At 53.5% G+C, this 18609-nt stretch overlaps 1 protein-coding gene and 1 non-coding gene across 2 annotated transcripts in view; one reads left to right on the plus strand and one right to left on the minus strand.

Annotated features, from left to right (window-relative positions):
* Positions 1-241: 241 nt before the first annotated feature.
* MICALL1 (MICAL like 1) overlaps positions 242-18609 on the plus strand; it is a 29072-nt gene continuing 10704 nt past the window's right edge. The window contains exons 1-8 of the mRNA XM_066358369.1: positions 242-724; positions 5669-5717; positions 6051-6192; positions 11904-11983; positions 13049-13191; positions 14404-14837; positions 16184-16241; positions 17152-17531. Coding sequence (XP_066214466.1) covers positions 579-724; positions 5669-5717; positions 6051-6192; positions 11904-11983; positions 13049-13191; positions 14404-14837; positions 16184-16241; positions 17152-17531 — 1432 coding nt within the window. The 5' untranslated portion in view covers positions 242-578. The remainder of the gene's footprint in view (positions 725-5668; positions 5718-6050; positions 6193-11903; positions 11984-13048; positions 13192-14403; positions 14838-16183; positions 16242-17151; positions 17532-18609) is intronic.
* Positions 3754-3829, minus strand: TRNAF-GAA (transfer RNA phenylalanine (anticodon GAA)). The gene has a single exon. It is a non-coding gene; the product is annotated as a tRNA-Phe (tRNA).

An 18609-nucleotide genomic window follows, 5' to 3' on the forward strand; every position in this document is an offset into this window, starting at 1 on the left:
GGGAGAAAGGGGTTACCGGTGGCCGGCGTGGTGAAGGTGGTGGGGTGGAGAAAGTCGTGGGGAAGGGCTAGTTTGCGATGGGTGAGTTCAGGGGCTGTCCCAGTTCTTTGAGGGGTCACCGTAACTGGGATTCGCTGACAGGGGGGTGTCGGGAGGGGGGCGGGGTCCATGTCTGGGGGCGGAGCCGCCATAGGGTGGGGCGCCAGGCCACCGCCTCTCCCCGCTTCCCCGCGGCGGCGGGCGGGGACCGAGGCCAGCGGGACGGTGGCGCCCGCGGCCGGCCCACAGCGAAGGGAGCGGGCGGCAGCGAGTAGGCGGCGGCCGGCCGGGCTGGTCCGGGCAGGTCCGGGCGGGAAGCAAGCAGCTGAGCCGGGACCTCGCGCGGAGCCCGACGAGTACACCAGGCCGCGGCCCCGCCTCCTCCCCGCCCTGCGCCCGCCGGTCGGCGCCGGGAGTTCAGAGCAGCGCCAGGCAGGGCCGCGCCGAAGCCGCCGCCGGTACTCGGCCCGTGGCGGCGGGTCCCAGGGTGAAGCCTGACCTCGGCGTCGTCCAGAGCCGGGCAGTGCCCTGCGCGGCTCATGGCGGGGCCGCGGGGCGCGCTGCTGGCTTGGTGCCGACGCCAGTGCGAGGGGTACCGCGGCGTGGATATCCGCGACCTGAGCAGCTCCTTCCGGGATGGCCTGGCCTTCTGCGCCATCCTGCACCGGCACCGGCCGGACCTGCTGTGAGTGCCGGGAGGGCGGCGGGCCGGGGAGTGGAGCGGGGCGGCGCAGCTCGGGCTGGGGACCCCCGCCCCCCTCAATGACGCGAGGCCTGGTTGGTGGCAGGCACCGCCCCCCGGAGACCGAGACACCGATGCTACCGTCGGGCCCTGACGCCTGGATCGTCACTGAGACCCCAGCCCGGGGCACACCCCTCCCCCACTAGGCTTCTCTGACCCCGCCCACTGGGACACTCCTTCAGCGGGGTACCAGTACTTCTGCCGGGGTTGGGGGGAGGTAAGGGTGGCCCCGCCCACAACACATTGATTTCCGCCCAAGGGGCTCATCTCCCTAAGGCCTTGACACTTTGAAGGGGCATCGAGTCCTCTTTGGGGATCCTGGGCCTTTCCTGCACTGAACTCTCAGACAGGCACCCTGAGCACCCCCTTCCTGTGAGGCATTGAGGCCTGTTCCCTCTGTGAGGGGGCCCCTTATTCTGAGTACAGTGAACCTCACTTCTCTGATTCCCCCGTGCGATCTTGTCTCAAGATCACTTAGCACAGTGCCTGGCACGGAGGAGACCCTGGGCTAACAGTGATTGGATGAATGAGTGTTAAGTCCCAGCAACCTCCCTTAGGACACAGACCTGCCTCCTCAGGTGTGTGCTCCAAGGTCCTGCCGCCCTTAGTGGGACAGGAAGGCCAAGTGTAGACTCATAGTGTCTGACTGACAGCCACCAATGGGCTGCTATAGGGTATGAAATGCCCCCTTCTTGTCCCTGTCTGCCCAGTGAAGTTCTCACAGGAAAATTTATTCAGACCCCCAGAGCAGTTGACTTGAGGTTTCTATCTCAGCTTCCTCTTCCTTGGGCGCTGCTGCCTCTTCCATTCATTCATTCATTCATTCATTCATAAAACACTGGGTGAAAGTTTCTCTGGTGTCTGCCATTTCTTGTGCATACAGTGCCCCCCACTAGGGCACGGAGCCTGGCAGGGTCTGGAGTCTCTGTGGCAGTTCCACCTCCACACCTGCCTCCCCAAAGACAGTATCTGGGAAGGCTTTGAGGAGGAGGGAAGGAAGGGAAGGATGCCCAAGGACTCAATGGCACGTGCACCTAGTTTACTCTGTGCCGTGTGGTACAATGCCTGTGGGTGGTGGGGCAGACCCCAGAGGAGAGGGTTTTGGGGGTGTGGATGCAGAAGTGAACAAGATGAGGTGGAGACAGATGCAGGTGGGCCCTGCCTGCTGTGGGGCATGTGACATCTGCACTGACAGGGGTGGGAGGTGGGGCTCAGGAATGGCTTGAAGGGTGGAGAAGAGCATCCAGAATGGGGTGGAGGGCTTGAGGGGTCTTCTGTTTTGGCTGTGGGGCAGGTGGTGAAGGCAGGGGCCAGGGCCAGGTGTGAAGGGACTTGGGTGTCAAACTGGCCCTGTTGGTGGACCTGAGCCCTCTGAGTAGCATCCAAGTGCAGGCTGCTTGGTTTGTGTTCAGTGCCTCTATGGCCCAAGTGTGCGACCTTGGGTAAATCACTGGACCCCTTCAGGCACCATTTCCGCATCTCTAAAGTGGGTTTGATAATCAGACTGACCTTACAGGGTTGTTGTGAGGATTAAACGAGGTAATAATCAACTAATTAACATTAGTTATTATAAGTAGTCTTATGAGGCAGTAGGGAGATGATGAAAGTGTTTTATTCCTTTATTTATTCAACAAGTATTTACAGAGTTACTACTCTGTGCTGGGCATTGTGCCTGGTAATGGAGATAGCAACCAACCAACAGAGACAAACCCTACACAGTCTCCCATGCCTATGGAGTAACAGATGTAGAAGCAGGGTTGATAATCCCAAATGGAAAGTGCTATGCCAGAGAGATGGGCTGGGAAGGCCCCCCAGATACCACATAGTCTTCAAGGAGATAGCAGGAGCAGGTAAGGACATTCTGGGCAGAGGGGACTACCTGAGCAGTGCCACAGGCAGCCCTGCTAGAGCCCATGGCACATGGCAGGGAGGGTCAGGAGAAGTGGCTGGGCCAGAATGCTTAGGGCTTTTTACTGGCTAAGGAGGGTGGACATGGGGAGCCATGATGGTTTTAAGCAGAGGAGGGATGTTTCCGGAGTTGGTGTGGAATGGAGGGTGGCTGCCCTCCTGAGAAGGGATTCATAATTATATCAGACATTCATTGGCAAGGCAGGCTGGTGTTGGGGCTGCCAGCCCATTGCACAGGACAGACACTGAGGCCCAGGTCCCACATAAGGCATAAGAGGGGACTTCAGCAGAGGTGGATTAAGGTCAGTTGAGGCCCTGGACGCAGAAGAAAATATTGGTCCCCTTAAAAAAAAGAAAGACAGGGAAAATAAAAATACATGTTAACCATATTTTTAAAATAAATAAAAAGTATTATGTACTATTAATGTTAAAATTGCACATATGAAACCAAACTTGGTGTCATTAGAAAAATGTGTAAAGTTGGGGTTTTGTGGGGCCCTTCAGAAGTCGGGGCCCAGGGTGCGTGCCTGGTGTGCCCGCTGTTAAATCTGCCTCTGGACCTCAGGGATATGTAGGGGAGGATATAGGGTGTGGCATGCATCATCTTCTAAAGTGGTTCAAGCTCCTGGCGCTGTGGGCCCTGCCTCTGCAGGGGGCAGGTTCTGCCACTACAGTGAGGGGGCTGGTTCATTGTTGTCTTTCTCCAATCCAGGCACCTTTAAACTCCCTTCAGGGCATTTAATTTTTTTTTTTTGTATTTTTTTTTCTGAAGCTGGAAATGGGGAGGCAGTCAGACAGACTCCCACATGCGCCCGACCAGGATCCACCCAGCACGCCCACCAGGGGGCGACGCTTTGCCCACCAGGGGGCGATGCTCTGCCCCTCCGGGGCATCGCTCTGTTGCGACCAGAGCCACTCTATCACCTGGGGCAGAGGCCAAGGAACCATCTCCAGGGCCCAGGCCATCTTTGCTCCAATGGAGCCTTGGCTGCAGGAGGGGAAGAGAGAGACAGAGAGGAAGGAGAGGGGGAGGGGTGGAGAAGCAGATGGGCGCTTCTCCTGTGTGCCCTGGCTGGGAATCGAACCCGGGACTTCTGCACTTCAGGCCGACGCTCTACCACTGAGCCAACCGGCCAGGGCCCTGCATTTCATTTTTGTGCTCTTTACCTCTCCAGAGCCAAATAGAACTTCCCGGTCCTTTGAAACTCTCAGAAAAATCTCTGTTACCAAAGCCCAGATGTTGATTAGAGACAGAGATGGGGGTGGGGGTAAGAGGCTGGAAGAAGGCCTTTACAGTTTTCACACTGCTTCCAAGATTTCTTCATTCAATAAACATTTATTGAGTGTCTACTGAGTACCCGGAACTATGTAGGGTGTTGGGGGCAAAGGGTGAACAAAATGTAAACCCAACTTTCTAGGAACACTGTTGGGGAGACTGAAATAAATGGCCAAGACTAGTTGCTTTGTCCCATTTGATCTTGAAACAAGCCTTTGTAGGGGGCTTATGCTGGTGTCCCTTCACTCAGTTTATGGTGTCACAGACCAGGAGGCTGAGGTTTAGGAGGTTACATAGCTTGTTGAGGTTCATGCTAGTAGGCAATGGCAAAGCAAGAGGAGTTAGGGACCTAGCTGAGGGGAGAGGGAAGTGGCCGGCCTGAGGTGGTAAGGCAGAAAAGCTTATACACAGTCACCTCCCCTCCCTCCAGTCCACCTTGTTCCGGGGTTCTCAGTTCACTGCACCTGGGCTCTGCCTGAAGAAACTAGGGGGTAGGAGGGCTAAGGAAGGGGAGTGTGCTTGCCCTTCACCAAGCCCAGACTCCACCAGTCAGCCCTCCCCACCAGGCTGGGACGTGTACTAGAGCTTTCTCAGTTTGAGGTTGGGAAAATGAAGCCAGCAAAGACTGCTGACCTGCTCAAGGTCACTGCCGAGTCCGGAAGAGCAAAGCCTGGGACCCAGATGTTGAAGGATGGGCTGCCTGCTTTGGCCTCTGGGCTCACTACACCAGGCAGTCAGGCTGCTGTGTTCAGCCACAGAGAGGCAAGGCTTTGGTCGGGTGCACCTGGAAGGCTGCAAGCAAGAAGGCTGGGTTGCCTCCACTGGTTCTACCACTCTAGCAGCCTGGAGCAGGGAGGGAGGAGGGGGATAAATAAAGCCAGCAGGCTGGCCAGCTGTCCCCTCCCAGGGTCCCCTAGGCAGGTCTGCTGCCCTTCACCTGCCCCAGCTTAGAAACTGGAAAACCCTTTACTGCTCCCCAAGAAAAGGTGCTCCTAGGAGTGGCCCAGCAAGGCAGCCAGTCGCTTAGTGCCGGACAGTAGCTTTGGAATCTGTATGATTTCCAGTCTAGTTCAGACTTGTTCTATTCCTGGCCCCATTAAAAAAACCATTCATCTTCAGTCTGGGATGGGATTCAGCATGCTGGTGTGGTTTCCCCAGGTTTGAGACATGCAATAGAAGGACCAGGAATGTGGATTCCCAGGGCCGACTGGTTTCTCCTCTCTGGGCCTCAGTGTTCTCATCTATAACATGGGTTGAATACCAGCCAAATAGAGTTGTAAATAATGTAAATTCAAGACAGAAGTTTAGCATAGCACCAGCATGAGGTCCTCAATTCACGGATGTCCCTGTTTTTACAAGCATTTGTCCTGGTCTTAGTTTTGTCTTTTCTACTGACTCAGGATGTGGCTTCCTGTGGAAGGGTGTCCAAATTTGCAGTGAGTTAAGGGATCTTAAATCTGAAAGCTTGAACTTGAGCCCTACCCCTTCTGAGTGATTTGCAGCCTCTGCCTGGATGCCTCTGAGTTCATGTGGCCCCACTGGGCAGACCCAACTCTACAAGCATGTGCTTGTTGCTTCAGTTTCCTCTTTGACAGCCACAGACCCCTCCCCTTGGGAAGAGGTCACCTCCACCCGGCTGTTTCCGGACTCGTAGCTTTCCCGATTACCTCCTCAAAGCTCCTCCTCTCCGTTGCCTCTTGCAGAGATTTTGATTCACTTTCCAAGAACAATGTCTTCGAGAATAACCGTTTGGTGAGTCTCCAGAGAGATGGAAGCCCAAGAGGCTGTGTATGGGGGTGGGGGTGGGCAGGGGGCTTATAGGGCAGGAGCTGCAGCGAAGGTCTGCCTCACTTGTTTCTCTGCCCCCTGCTTCCCCCTGGCCTGCGTGTCCTTGGAGCACCTGACCTCCCCCTTCTCCAGGTCATCGTGTGGGGTTAGAGGGAGGGGAGCCCATAGTCTCCCACTGAGGGAAGCCAAGCTGGGCCTTAGCTGAGGGACACCCGCTAACCCTGCCTCCTTCTCCTCTTCCTGCTATGGCTGCTTCCCCCCTCCCCCATCCCTGCACCTGCTCCCACTCCCACCCAGGCCTTTGAAGTGGCTGAGAAGGAGCTGGGCATCCCTGCTCTCCTGGACCCCAATGACATGGTCTCCATGAGTGTCCCTGACTGCCTCAGCATCATGACCTACGTGTCTCAGTATTACAACCACTTCACCAGCCCTGGCCAAGGTGAGAGCGGGACAGCCCTTCAGGGGGGTGGGCCTGGGGCTGGAGCTGGGGACGTATGGTAGTTTTCTGAGCTGCAGACAGGCAGCTGGGAAGGCAGCTCATCATCTATTCACTGGATCATTCATTTATTCATTGAAATGCTATTTATTGAGTGAAACAGCAGTGTGCTGGGGGTGCAGCTGTGACCAGGTCGCTCTTCTCCTGGAGCGCCAGTCTAGTGGGGGAGGCAGACAAGTAACATCGCAGCCTGTGACTGAGCGAAATAATGTGACAGGAGACAAAGCGGGGCAGGTTCACCGCTGTCTGTGAGCTCACCTCTCTGCACTCACCCTCACTTCCTGTTTGCAGACACTTCCCTGGGGTTTTTCCTCCAGCAGGGAAGTGTCCCTGTAGGGCTGTTGTGCAGTGGCTTCCCCAAGAGTGACCTTTAAGACCTGAGAACTGAGAGGCTGGGGAGTTGGGGAGTCCCCGGGATACAAAGGTACTTCTTTGCTCTGAGTCAGATTACTGGGTGCTACAGAGCCTCCTGCCTGGAGAATCTCCATGCAGGAATCTCCTGGGTGCAACTGGGTCTCTCCTGCAGAGAAGTTGGCCCAGAGAGGGAAAGCAAGGGGCTTAAGGTCACACAGCAGGAAAGCAGAAAGTCTGGGTCAAGAATCCAGGTGTCCTGACTCCTGTTTTGTGTCAGCTGTCTATGGGTCCTGAGGGGGTGGCACCTTGACCCCCTCCCCTGCCCTATTTTAGTCCTGTCTCCTGTCTCTGCTCTCCATGTGAACAATTGCAACCCATCGCTTTTAAAAAAGCGTTCTATGAAGTCAGGTTTTTTTTCCTTTTTAAAAGTAAAATGTGCTTACTATGGACAATTTTAAATGTTTTCATTTATTTATTTATTTATTTTTTACAGAGACAGAGAGAGAGTCAGAGAGAGGGATAGACAGGGACAGACAGACAGGAACAGAGAGATGAGAAGCATCAATCATTAGTTTTTCGTCACACGTTGCAACACCTTAGTTGTTCATTGATTGCTTTCTCACATGTGCCTTGACCGTGGGTCTTCAGCAGACCTAGTAACCCCCTGCTCAAGCCAGCGACCTTGGGTTGAAGCTGGTGAGCTTTTGCTCAAACCAGATGAGCCTGCGCTCAAGCTGGTCTCGAACCTGGGTCCTCTGCATCCCAGTCTGACGCTCTATCCACTGCGCCACTGCCTGGACAGGCTACTATGGACAATTTATAACACAGAAAAAAGGCCCTGGCTGGTTGGCTCAGCGGTAGAGCGTCGGCCTGGTGTGCGGGGGACCCGGGTTCGATTCCCGGCCAGGGCACATAGGAGAAGCGCCCATTTGCTTCTCCACCACCCCCCTTCCTCTCTGTCTCTCTCTTCCCCTCTCGCAGCCAAGGCTCCATTGGAGCAAAGATGGCCTGGGCGCTGGGGATGGCTCCTTGGCCTCTGCCCCAGGCACTAGAGTGGCTCTGGTCTCGGCAGAGCATCGCCCCCTGGTGGGCAGAGCGTCGCCCCTGGTGGGCGTGCCGGGTGGATCCCGGTCGGGCGCATGCAGGAGTCTGTCTGACTGTCTCTCCCCGTTTCCAGCTTCAGAAAAATACAAAAAAAAATAAAAAATAAAAATAAAAAATATAACACAGAAAAAAGCATAAAAATTAAAATAATCTGTTACCCCCCCTTCCTGAGATATTGCTAGGGATTAGTTATACTTGAATAAATAGCATTATATGTATTTTAATAGAAATCAAATTAAAAGGATTTCTCGACTCCTGAGTCTTTGGTGAGAGGCATTAGGATGGAAGTTAAGAGTGTGTACTCAGAATTTTTTCTCTGCCATTTACTATCTGGGTGACAATGGGCCACCATCTTTCCCCTTTGCAATGGGGATAAGAGCAACACCCTTCTCACAGGGTTGATGTGAGGAGTAAACGAGGAAATGTAAACCTGTATCTGCTTTTTATTTAGAACCTAAGGTTAGTATTATGATGTCTTTATTCCGTTGGTTAGTTTAGCTTACTTACCTAGAATCACATTTCAGTCCTGTCTTCTGGAGGGTTCCCTGTTGTAAACCTCACTCTCTTTCTACTAAGCTCTTCTCTGGAGGGTCACCTTCTTGGGAGCTGGGGGGTAGGTAGGGTGGTGGTGGGCCCTAGGTCCTATTGTCGGTGGTGCCCACTCTGATCCTGGGTCCTCACTGGGAGCCCTGGGGTGAGGGTGCCCTGGTGGACCAGCTCCCCAAGCTGTGCCTGCGCGGGAGCACCCTTAGACCTGCAGGGATTCTTGTTGCTAGAAGTACAGCTTCTACTTTCCTATAATTTGGCCCCTAAATACAAACCATTTTTATCCCACCTGCTGCTTAACCAAAGGAGACCCAGTGATGTGTTCCAACCCCAGAGGCAAAGCTGGCTGATAGACTCCCCCATATGGGCCTGTGCTGCACTCTCTGGGCAAATGGAGGGATTTCAAGGATGATTTTGACTGGACTAGATCTCACTGGATGGGGAACTCTGAGCCGGGCCCTTGCTGAGACCCCAAAGTGCTATACTGGGTGCTCAGCTTGTACCTGGCTCTGGGTGCCAGTGACCCTGGACACATCAGCTGGCCCCTGACCTCCAGGAGCCATATCCTGGTCTGGAACCAGAGTATGAGTACAGGAAGCCCAGTGTTTGGGAAGTTGGAGGAGGGGTACCAGTTCCCACGGGGTGGCAGGGCAGGTGTCCTCAGGACAAAGTCCAGCTTCTTAGTGCAGCCCCTGAGGGCTTCCTCACATTTAGCTTGAGCAACTCACTGCCCCAATTTTTTCTGCTTCTTGAACTTTATCACATTCTGTACTGCTAAGCCTTTCTTCTTGGTTATCCTCCAGCCCCAAACTACATTATCTGTTCGTCTCTTCCACCCTCATTACATTCTTCCCTACTAATCCTCTAATTATCACATTTTGCCTCCAAGCAGCCTGCCTGATATTCCCCAGGTGCTCTTGTAGCCCCCTGTCCCACGCTGAACACGTAAGACTGTGGCCATAATATCATTATTACTCCTCTCTCTTCCCCTGCAGACCCTCTTTGTCTAGTTCACAGCTATGTAGCTCCAGCACTGGCACTTATTCATTTGTTTAACAAGTATCTATCGAGCTTCTCCTATTGTTTGCCAGGCACTGTGCTAGGGAGAGAGCAGAGAACAAGACAGATGCACAGAGCTTGTAGTCTAATGGATGGGGGAGGGAGAGAGAGCACAATGTAATAAGAAATATAATTTCGCCTGACCTGTGGTGGCGCAGTGGATAAAGCATCGACCTGGAAATGCTGAGGTCGCCGGTTCAAAACCCTGGGCTTGCCTGGTCAAGGCACATATGGGAGTTGCTGCTTCCAGCTCCTCCCCACCTTCTCTCTCTGTCTCTCTCTCTCCCTTTCTCTCTCCTCTCTAAAATGAATAAATAAAATTAAAAAAAAGAAATACATTAAAAGAAATATAATTTCAAGAAAGTCCAATAAGGAGACAAAATAAGGTAACAGGATAAAAAACAATGGGAAGAGGAAGTGACTACTTCAGTTGAGTGGTCAGGGAGGGCTTTTCCAAGGAGGTGACATATTGAGCTAAGCCTTGGACAAGGAGAAGAAGGAGTCCATGTGAAGATCAGGAGAGGAATGTTCCAGGCAAGAGGGTAGCAGGGGGCCTGTGTGCTTCAGGAGTTAGGGGGAAGAAGGAGAGGAAGATGGATGGGACCGTAGGGGCTGGGACTTGATTAAGCAGCCAGGCTCCCAAAATTTTTGACCATGATTCATGGTAAAAAATATAGTTCCTATCACAATCTAAATTCATGCACACATATGTAATTGAAACAAGTTTCAGGAAAGATCGTCTCCCTTATAATATGTGATGCATACAGACATTTTCTATTTTATTCCATCTTTTTTTTTTTTTTTTTTTTTCTGAAGCTGGAAACGGGGAGGCAGTCAGACAGACTCGCGCATGCGCCCGACTGGGATCCACCCGGCACGCCCACCAGGGGGCGACGCTCTGCCCCTCCGGGGCGTCGCTCTGTCGTGACCAGAGCCACTCTAGTGCCTGGGGCAGAGGCCAAGGAGCCATCCCCAGGGCCCGGACCATCTTTTGCTCCATTGGAGCCTCGGCTGTGGGAGGGGAAGAGAGAGACAGAGAGGAAGGAGAGGGGGAGGGGTGGAGAAGCAGATGGGCGCCTCTCCTGTGTACCCTGGCCGGGAATCGAACCTGGGACTTCCACAGGCCAGGCTGACGCTCTACCACTGAGCCAACCGGCCAGGGCCTTATTCCATCTTTTAAATGTGTTGGTTATGCCTTGGCCGGGTAGCTGGGTTGGTTAGAACATTGTCCTGAAGCACAGAGGTTGCTGGTTTGAACCCTGGTCAGGGCATATAAAGGGACAGATTGATGTTTCCCTCTCTCTCTCTCTCTCTCTTTCTCTCTCTCTCCTTTTCTCACTAAAATCAATCAGCCTGACCAGGCGTTGGTGCCATGAATAGAGCGTTGGACTGGGACATGGAGGACCCAAGTTCGAAACCCCGAGGTCGCCGGCTTGAGCACAGGCTCACCACCTTGAGCAAAGGGTAGCTGGCTTGAGCATGGGATCATAGACATGACTCCATGGTTGCTGGCTTGAGCCCAAAGGTTGCTGACTTAAAGCCCAAGGTCACCGGCTTTAGCCCAAAGGTCGCTGGCTTGAAACCCAAAGTCGCTGGCTTGAGTAAGGGGTCACTTGCTCGGCTGTAGCCCCCGTGATCAAGGCACATATGAGAAAGCAATCCATGAACAACTAAGGAGCTGCAGTGAAGAATCAATGCTTCTCATCTCTCTCCCTTCCTGTCTGACTGTCTCTATCTGTTCCTCTCTCTGTCTCTGTCAAAAAAAAAAAACAACCCCAAAAACTAAAACTTAAATCAATCAATCAAAAAATAAAAAAAATTTAAAAATTTTAATGTGTTGGTTGTAATCCACTAAATTGATTTCAGGGTCCATTAATGGATTGTGACCTGAAGTTTGGTAAATGCTATTTTAGACCACAGTAGGGGACTTGTGTGTTCTTTTTTAAAATTGTCATATTGTAAACTGGACTATTTTTGAATGCAGTTCTCTGAATTGGGGGATTTTATTTTCGTCACTGAATATAGAATAGGTACTTAGTGAATATTTGCTGAAGCGATGAAGGAGTGGGGTGAGGAAGAAGCTGGCGGGGTGGGGTGGGTGGGTTTCTCTTGGCATAAGGGACTGCTGGCAGGGTTCTGGGCCATAGCTGCCCATGTGCGTATAGGCAGGGCAGCCCCTTGCTGGCCCAGGAAATTGTCCCATTTTTCTGAACTATGTACCATGGTTTCCAGCACCATGTGGTTTTTTTCTTTTCCTTCCCTTCAACCCCCTTACCCTGGTGGAAAGGAAGCTACACATCCTCTCGTAAACTGGGCACTGTTAGCTCTGTGATTATGCTGTTGCCTCTTGTTCACATTGCCTCTGTGTAGTAGGAGTCACCGTCCCACTTTGCAGAGGCTCAGCAAGGTTAAGTAGCTCACATTTGGCTCTTCACTTGGAAGTAGAGGCACCCCCTGGCCTGTGTGGTGTGGAAGCCTACTCTGGTCCCAACCAGATGATGGCTGCGGAGCTCAAATCTTAGGCCAGGTAGGGGCCTCCTGGGATTCCAAGGTTTCTACTTGCCTCAGGTCTCTTTCCTGTCTCTTCACAGCCGGTGTCTCACCACCTAGAAAGGGCCTGGCACCCTCCTCCCGGCCATCTACTCCAGTGGAACCAGGAGATAGGGCACAGGTAGGCAGTCTGGGGTGGGTGAAAGGGTGCAGGTGAAAAGGGTTGGGTGGGGTCAGGACAACTGGCATTGCAGTGCTCAGAGGGTGCTTGGTCCTTTTCCCATTGGTTTTGGAAATAGTCTCACAGGCCAGGCCAGGGGTCAGGGGCAAGAGATACCAGGCCTCGGAAGGGGGAATAGGGCAGTCCACAACACTGACTCTGCCATCCTGGGCTTGACAGGATTTACACAAAATATGGCAAATACTAGCATTGATTCCTATTGAGACAGCTTTTAACTTCCCAGGGTGATTCTGTCTAATCTTCCACCAGCCCTGGGAGGTCAGTATTATGTGTCCTGATATACAGACAAGAACACTGAGGCTCAGGCAGGCTTGGTCATGTGTCAAAGGTCTCTCAGCTGGGAAGTGGGGGCCACATTGCCAGTATGGTGCTCCAAGGTGCTTAGAGGGGTGACCCCAGCCCTTTACTTTTGGACAGCACTTTACAGTATGCTCCTCAGGGAGTTCCTGAGGGACAGGGCACTGGGCACAGGATGAGTGTCCAGTGAGTATGTGTAGGGTTGAGACAGTCAGGGGTATAGGCTTCCAGTTTGCAGGTGGGAACCCAAGTCTCAGAGATGCCAGCTGCTTGCTTAAGGTCATGGTGCTGGAAAGCAGAGAAACTGGAGTTTAAACTTGCTGAGGTCCTAGGAGTAATGGCAGAGAAGGCAGATGCAGTGGACCTAAGAGGACAGTCACCCATCAGGGACAACCTGTAGGGATGAGAGACAAGTAAGAGCAGCCAAGGGAAAGGGGTCATACAGCCACGTTTCTGGTGGGGAAAGCCCAGAAACTGGGAGTTGGGACTTTTGTTTCCACCTTGACTCAGTGCCTTGAGTGGGTTGTGCCCTCTCTGCGCTTTAGCTTCTCATCTGAGAAATGGTGGCACTCCCCCACCCTGTGTCCCTCCAGGGCTCTGATGAAGCACATCAGCACCTGGGTGTACTTAGGGGACAGAAGCCATTAGAGGGGGGAACAGGATGACTGGTGACCATGCCCCTACCCCCAATCTGCCTGTTTCCTGCAGGGTGAGGAGCTCGCCTCGGGTCACCTGTCAGAGCAGGGTGCCTACCGGACCCCCAGCAGCATGTGCGCAGCCTGCGGGCAACACGTGCACCTGGTGCAGCGTTACCTGGCCGAGGGCAAGCTGTACCACCGGCACTGCTTCCGGTGAGTGGCTGGGGGCGCCAGGAGGCAGGGGCCTTGACCCCAGCACCCTGGTAGCAGGGAGGGAGCTTCCATGGATTCAGCACTACCACCTGCCAGGCACGTTGGTGGGCTCTTCATGCTGGAGAATCCTGCTTATCCCTGTTTTATTGGGGAGCACACTAGGGTGTAGCAAGGAGAAGCCTTGCTCAGTCACATAATAAGAGACAGAAATGGGGCTGGAACCCAGCGGCTCTGCCTCCACTGCTACTGGTGCTCTTTGAGGCAAACTACCCGATGATATTTAAGGAGCACAATATGCTTTAAAAGCCACTGGGGGGCAAGAAATCACAATAACCACCAGGGTTCAGTGTATGACTCCCAGGGGAAGCCAGGTTTAAAGAAAATGGAATGAGAGGCAAGGAAAATACAAATAACTTAGAAAATACACAAAATCATTTCATATGTTACAAAAAAGAAATCAAAAAAGAAAATCGAAGAGTCAAGGGAGCTGGTGTCTGACAGTTGCTACATGCACTTGATCACGGTTTAGTGTGTTTGTGTGTTGGGGGCAGTGCGGCTGGACCTGGAACCCGGGACCTGAGCGCAGAACAGGGTGTCATGGGGGGAATCTCGAGGAGGGACTCATTACACCATCACAGGTACTTCTGGCCATCAGGGCAGTGTTTAAAAAACTTTATAGTGACCCCAATACCCAGTAAGAAATCCACTTGACATTGTGACAAGTTATAAATATATATTTATACAAGTAAAATTTGTATAAATTGACCCACAACTTGGATTAGTTTTGTAAAAAAGTGTGATATACTCTGATGTTTTATTCTGTACCATTTTCTTCTATTCCATAAAACAAAACAAAACAAAAACCTGGCTGGTTTAAAACCACTGAATTGATTTTCGGAGCCATTAATGAGTGGCAGCCACACTCTGGATGGTATCTCTTGGGGGGAACCCTTTGCTTCCTCTTGCAGCACAAACTGAACACGTGTTTCCCAATTGCTGTGGCTGATTTCATGTGGTTTTATTGTTCTACTATGATCCTGACAGTTACCATTTTCCCTTTCCTCTGGGCAGTCCAGGGTATTGAGACAGGATCCAGGCTGGCAGTTGGGAGGAGGGTTTAGAGGAAGCAGCCTTGGCTGCTGGAGGAAGGGTAACCAGCATGCTGGGCTGGGCCTGGCCACATTGAATATCCATCCCTGTTCTCCCTGGCAGGTGTCGACAGTGCTCCAGCACCCTGATCCCCGGCGCTTACAGGAGTGGGCCTGAAGAGGGCACCTTCGTGTGTGCGGAGCACTGTGCCAGGCGGGGCCCAGGTGGGCGGTCAGAGGCCAAGTCCTGGTCCCCCCCGCAGCCAAAGCAACAACAAAAAGAAGCAAAAGAAATAGCAGAAGAAGCCAAGGACGTGGAGGGAGGTGGCCTTAGTCCAAGTGCAGCTGCAAGGGCTGAGGCCCGGCCCCAAATCCCCACCAAGCCCGAGGTCCTGGACAAGTCACAGGACCTGGCCAGCTCCCAGGCTGGCCGCCCCATGCCCGCCCCCAGGAAGGCCTTGGAGAGCACAGCCCTAACGCCCCCCACACCCCGGCCCCGGTCCAGCCTGCAGCCTGAGAACTTGGTGGAGCAGGGTAGCAGCAGCAACCTAGTGAATGGTGAGCAGGGCCCAACTGGGACTGGTGTTCCCTGGGGAGTATCTGGTGTTTAAACAGACATGCACACTGAGAGTGTTGATGGGGCCACGCTCTGTGCCTGTGTGTCTGTCTGGGGGATGATTGTGTTTCTGAGGTTACTAGTTTATGCAGCAAACAGTGACTGGGGCCTCTGTGCTGGGCTCTGTTCTCTGGTGCTGGGGGTATAGTTTGAACAAAACAGGTACATCCAGATCATGCCCCAGGCTGTGTGTGTTGGGGTGTTTGTGTTCTTTTGTGTGTTTTGTGTGCTTTAGTTTTGGGTTGTGTAGCAAGTAAACAAACTCTGTGTGTGCCTGTGTCCTGACTGTATCTGGGACTCTGTATGGTCAGTTTGTGTATACCAGGTGACCTCCTCTCCCATGTCCAGCCTGTGTACTCTTTATGTCTGGACATCTGGCAAGGGAGTGTTCAGGGGCTGGGGGCAGGGGACAAGCTAGGTGAGTTCCTGGTCAGGTGGGCCTCTGGGGACTCTCTTCAGGCTAGTTAAAACTGCCTTATGGTAGGACCCAGATGACCTACCTGAGCTTCCATGAGCTCATGGAAACGAGGTTCCTGGTAACCTAAGATGTGCCAGGCAATCCTTATCATTTGGTTAGGGAAGGCAGTTAGGTTAGGAAAGACCATGGGGTCTGGGGTAGAAAGAATCCCTCTGGCTGTTCAGTCTGTTCTGCACTCATGGAGGCCTGCTTTGAGCCCAGCCTTGAGCTGGGCAGTTGGGACAGAGAAATTGTTCAGACCTGTTTGTGCCTTTGAGGTGCTGCCAGTCTCCAGGGGGAGATAGGCAAAGACACAGGGATTTCAGTAGAACTAGAAGCCTGTTAAGGTGGAGGCAGCAGAGGCCATTGTGGGATTCATGGTGGACAGTTGGGAGACAGGAGGCTTACAGGAGGAGGTAACCTGGGGCTGCGTTGAGACAATGTTTTCTGTCCACACTAGGGAAGTGTCTGAGGAGCACTTGGGTTCCCACTTCTCAGCTGAAATGCAAATGGGGTCTTAGATGCCCTGGCCTTGTCATCCCCCGCTTTTTATGGAGTTTTATGTTTATTTTTAGCTGAATGACCTTGCCCCTTTGATCTTCTCTACCTGTCACCTTTAGTGCTTATCTAATCTCCCTGAGCTCTGGGGTGGGGACGTGCAAGTGTGCAGGTGAGGTTTCCGTTGCCACCTGGAGTCCATGACTTGCCTGGTAGGAGGGAAAGGCACTCCTTGGTTTAGCAGGCACTCTGGCTGACTCCCTAGGTGCCCCACTCTGCTGCCAAGCCCACAGCTATCCATGAAGGGCTGTCTCACTCTCCTTTCCCATCTAGGAAGGCTGCATGAACCTCCTGTCCCCAAGCCGAGAGGGACACCCAAGCTGTCAGAGAGGTACGCTGGCTCTGAGAGGCTTACCTGTGGGGCCTGCTTGGGGTGGGAACCTGGTGGTGGGAACAGTGGACCTGTGGGGCCTGCTCGGGGTAGGGGGCAGGGCTTCCTGCAGGCAAGGACCCACTCCACACCCTCCTGACAATGGGCAGGGCTCATCTCTGGGTGCCCACATCCCCTTCCCCAAGGCTCCCTGGGAGCCCCCTCCTGTGGGCAGTGCCTGGTGGGGACAGTCACCTCTGGAGTTCCTTTGCCTCCCATGCCTCCACTGCCTTTGTAACTTGGGGGTCCTAGGCCTGGCTCATTGAATTGGGAGAATTAGTAACCAGATATAGAAAAGCCCAGAACAGTTCAGCTGTATACATGGCTCAGGTCTTCTACCCTGAGACTCTGCGTCATAGGTGGGGACATCTATTTCCAGCTGTTCTTTGGAGCTCTGCTTCTGCTGTGTGTCTGAGGGAGAAAGCTGGGCCATGGCCATAAGAGCAGTTAAGACTCATTGAGTACTTGCTGTGTGCCAGGTGCCATGCCCACTGGACTCTTACAGTGACCTTGTGAGGTGAGGGCTATTATTGTCCCCATTTCCTGTCTGTGAGACTGATACAGAGAGGCCAGGTGACTTTTTCAATGTCACAGAGGGATCCTCTGTGGGTCCTTTGCTGGGCTGGGCTAACAGAGGCTATGCGGCATGAAGGTTCACCCTCTCTGGGCCTCTAGTGGCCCAGTGGAGAGGTGACTTCAACAGTCCATTTAAGCCTTGGGCCCAAACTAGCCCATTGTGTTGGGGGTGGGAGAGGAGAAAGGCGCAGTTTCTCATTCATCTCCTTTGAAATGGACTCAAAACTGTCCAGAGAGAGAAGGGCACTGCCCCACTGACTCCTAATGGTTTCTGCCTCTTCCTGTTGCCCTACAGGACACCAGCCCTCAGAAAGGACCCTCCTTGGATCACACTAGTACAGGCAGAATCAAAAAAGAAGCCAGCCCCTCTGCCCCCGAGCAGCAGCCCCCGGCCGCCATGCCGGGAGGGCAGGCGAGTGGAGAATGGAGGAATGGAGGAGGTGGCCCCAGGGAGCCCGGCAGCGACTGGCCTGGAGCCCAAGCCCTACAATCCCTTTGAGGAGGAGGAGGAGATGGAGGAGCCCCCTGTTGCACCCAGCCTGGCCACTGGCTCTACCCAGGCCCAGCCGGAGTCCACACCCAAGTCCCTGCACCCCTGGTATGGCATCACCCCCACCAGCAGCCCGAAGACAAAGAAGCGCCCTGCCCCCCGAGTGCCGAGTGCATCCCCGCTAGGTGAGTGCCATCCCTGGAAGCTCTCCTGATGGTCAGAACTCTGTGGTCAGGTCTGGGAAGGGGGTGGGGTTCAGCAGCATCCCTCTATGCTAGGTGCCAGGTATTTCACATGTGTCCTCTCATTTAATCCTGAGCTAACTTGTGAGCTAGGTATCATACCCCCATTTGCAGGAGGGGAAACAGGTGCAGAGAGGGTAAGTGATTTGCCCACGGTCTCATAGTGCTTAAGTAGTGGAGGCAAGAATTGAATTCAGGCTCTAGACTCCATTTGTTTAACCCTTCATGATCCACCTCACAGGTCTGTTGTGAGAATTACCTGCGTTCTGGTGAAGTGCTTAGCATAGAGTCAGCTTGCAGGAAAGCACGTGGCAGGGGGAGTTGGAATCCTGCCTGTGTAGTCACTCCCCTCCAGTCACTGGCAGCTTCCGTCTCTGACCTGGCTCTGTTGACTCAGCCCTTGTGACTTTGAGCAGTTCTTTCCCTGTGTCTGTCCTCAATCTCCTTATCTGGAAAATGGTAGTGGTGGGCCAGCCCAGGGCATCGTGTCCCCTCTGCCCAGTGCTTCCTCTCCCATCCAGGCACATTGTATTTTTGGCTCTCTTGCATTCTTCTTGGGCGCTGGGCCCAGTCACCTTCCACCATGGCTGGGGTCCGGCTGCAGCCGAGACTGTGGAGCTGAGAGCATGTTGGAGGCAGGTGCTCAGGGGTGTGGGGCCCCAACTCTGGCCCCTGCTGGAGCCCCAGAGCCCTCTAGCTGAGCCAAGTGCAGGTGGTGGATGGGTGTAGGACTCAGCCAGCGAGATAAGCTCTGAGTCAGACACAGCTGGGTTCAACCCCAGCCGTTGCTGGGCCAGTGCCTTCTTACTGAGTCTGTTGCCTTATCTGGAAAATGCAAATGACGATACTTGCAAGCATGGTATCTGACACCCACATGAGGATTAAAGCAGTGCAGGGCAGTGCCAGGCCCAGAGCTGGCTGCTGTGAGGGCTGCCTACTTCTCCCCTCTCCTGAAGCCCTCCCTCCCTCCTCTGCTCCTGGTTGGAGGCACAGGAGAGACCAGCCTTGATTTTGTTTGAGC

The sequence above is a fragment of the Saccopteryx leptura genome, chromosome 1 (genome assembly GCF_036850995.1).
Source record: "Saccopteryx leptura isolate mSacLep1 chromosome 1, mSacLep1_pri_phased_curated, whole genome shotgun sequence".
In the NCBI taxonomy this organism is placed as follows: domain Eukaryota; kingdom Metazoa; phylum Chordata; class Mammalia; order Chiroptera; family Emballonuridae; genus Saccopteryx; species Saccopteryx leptura.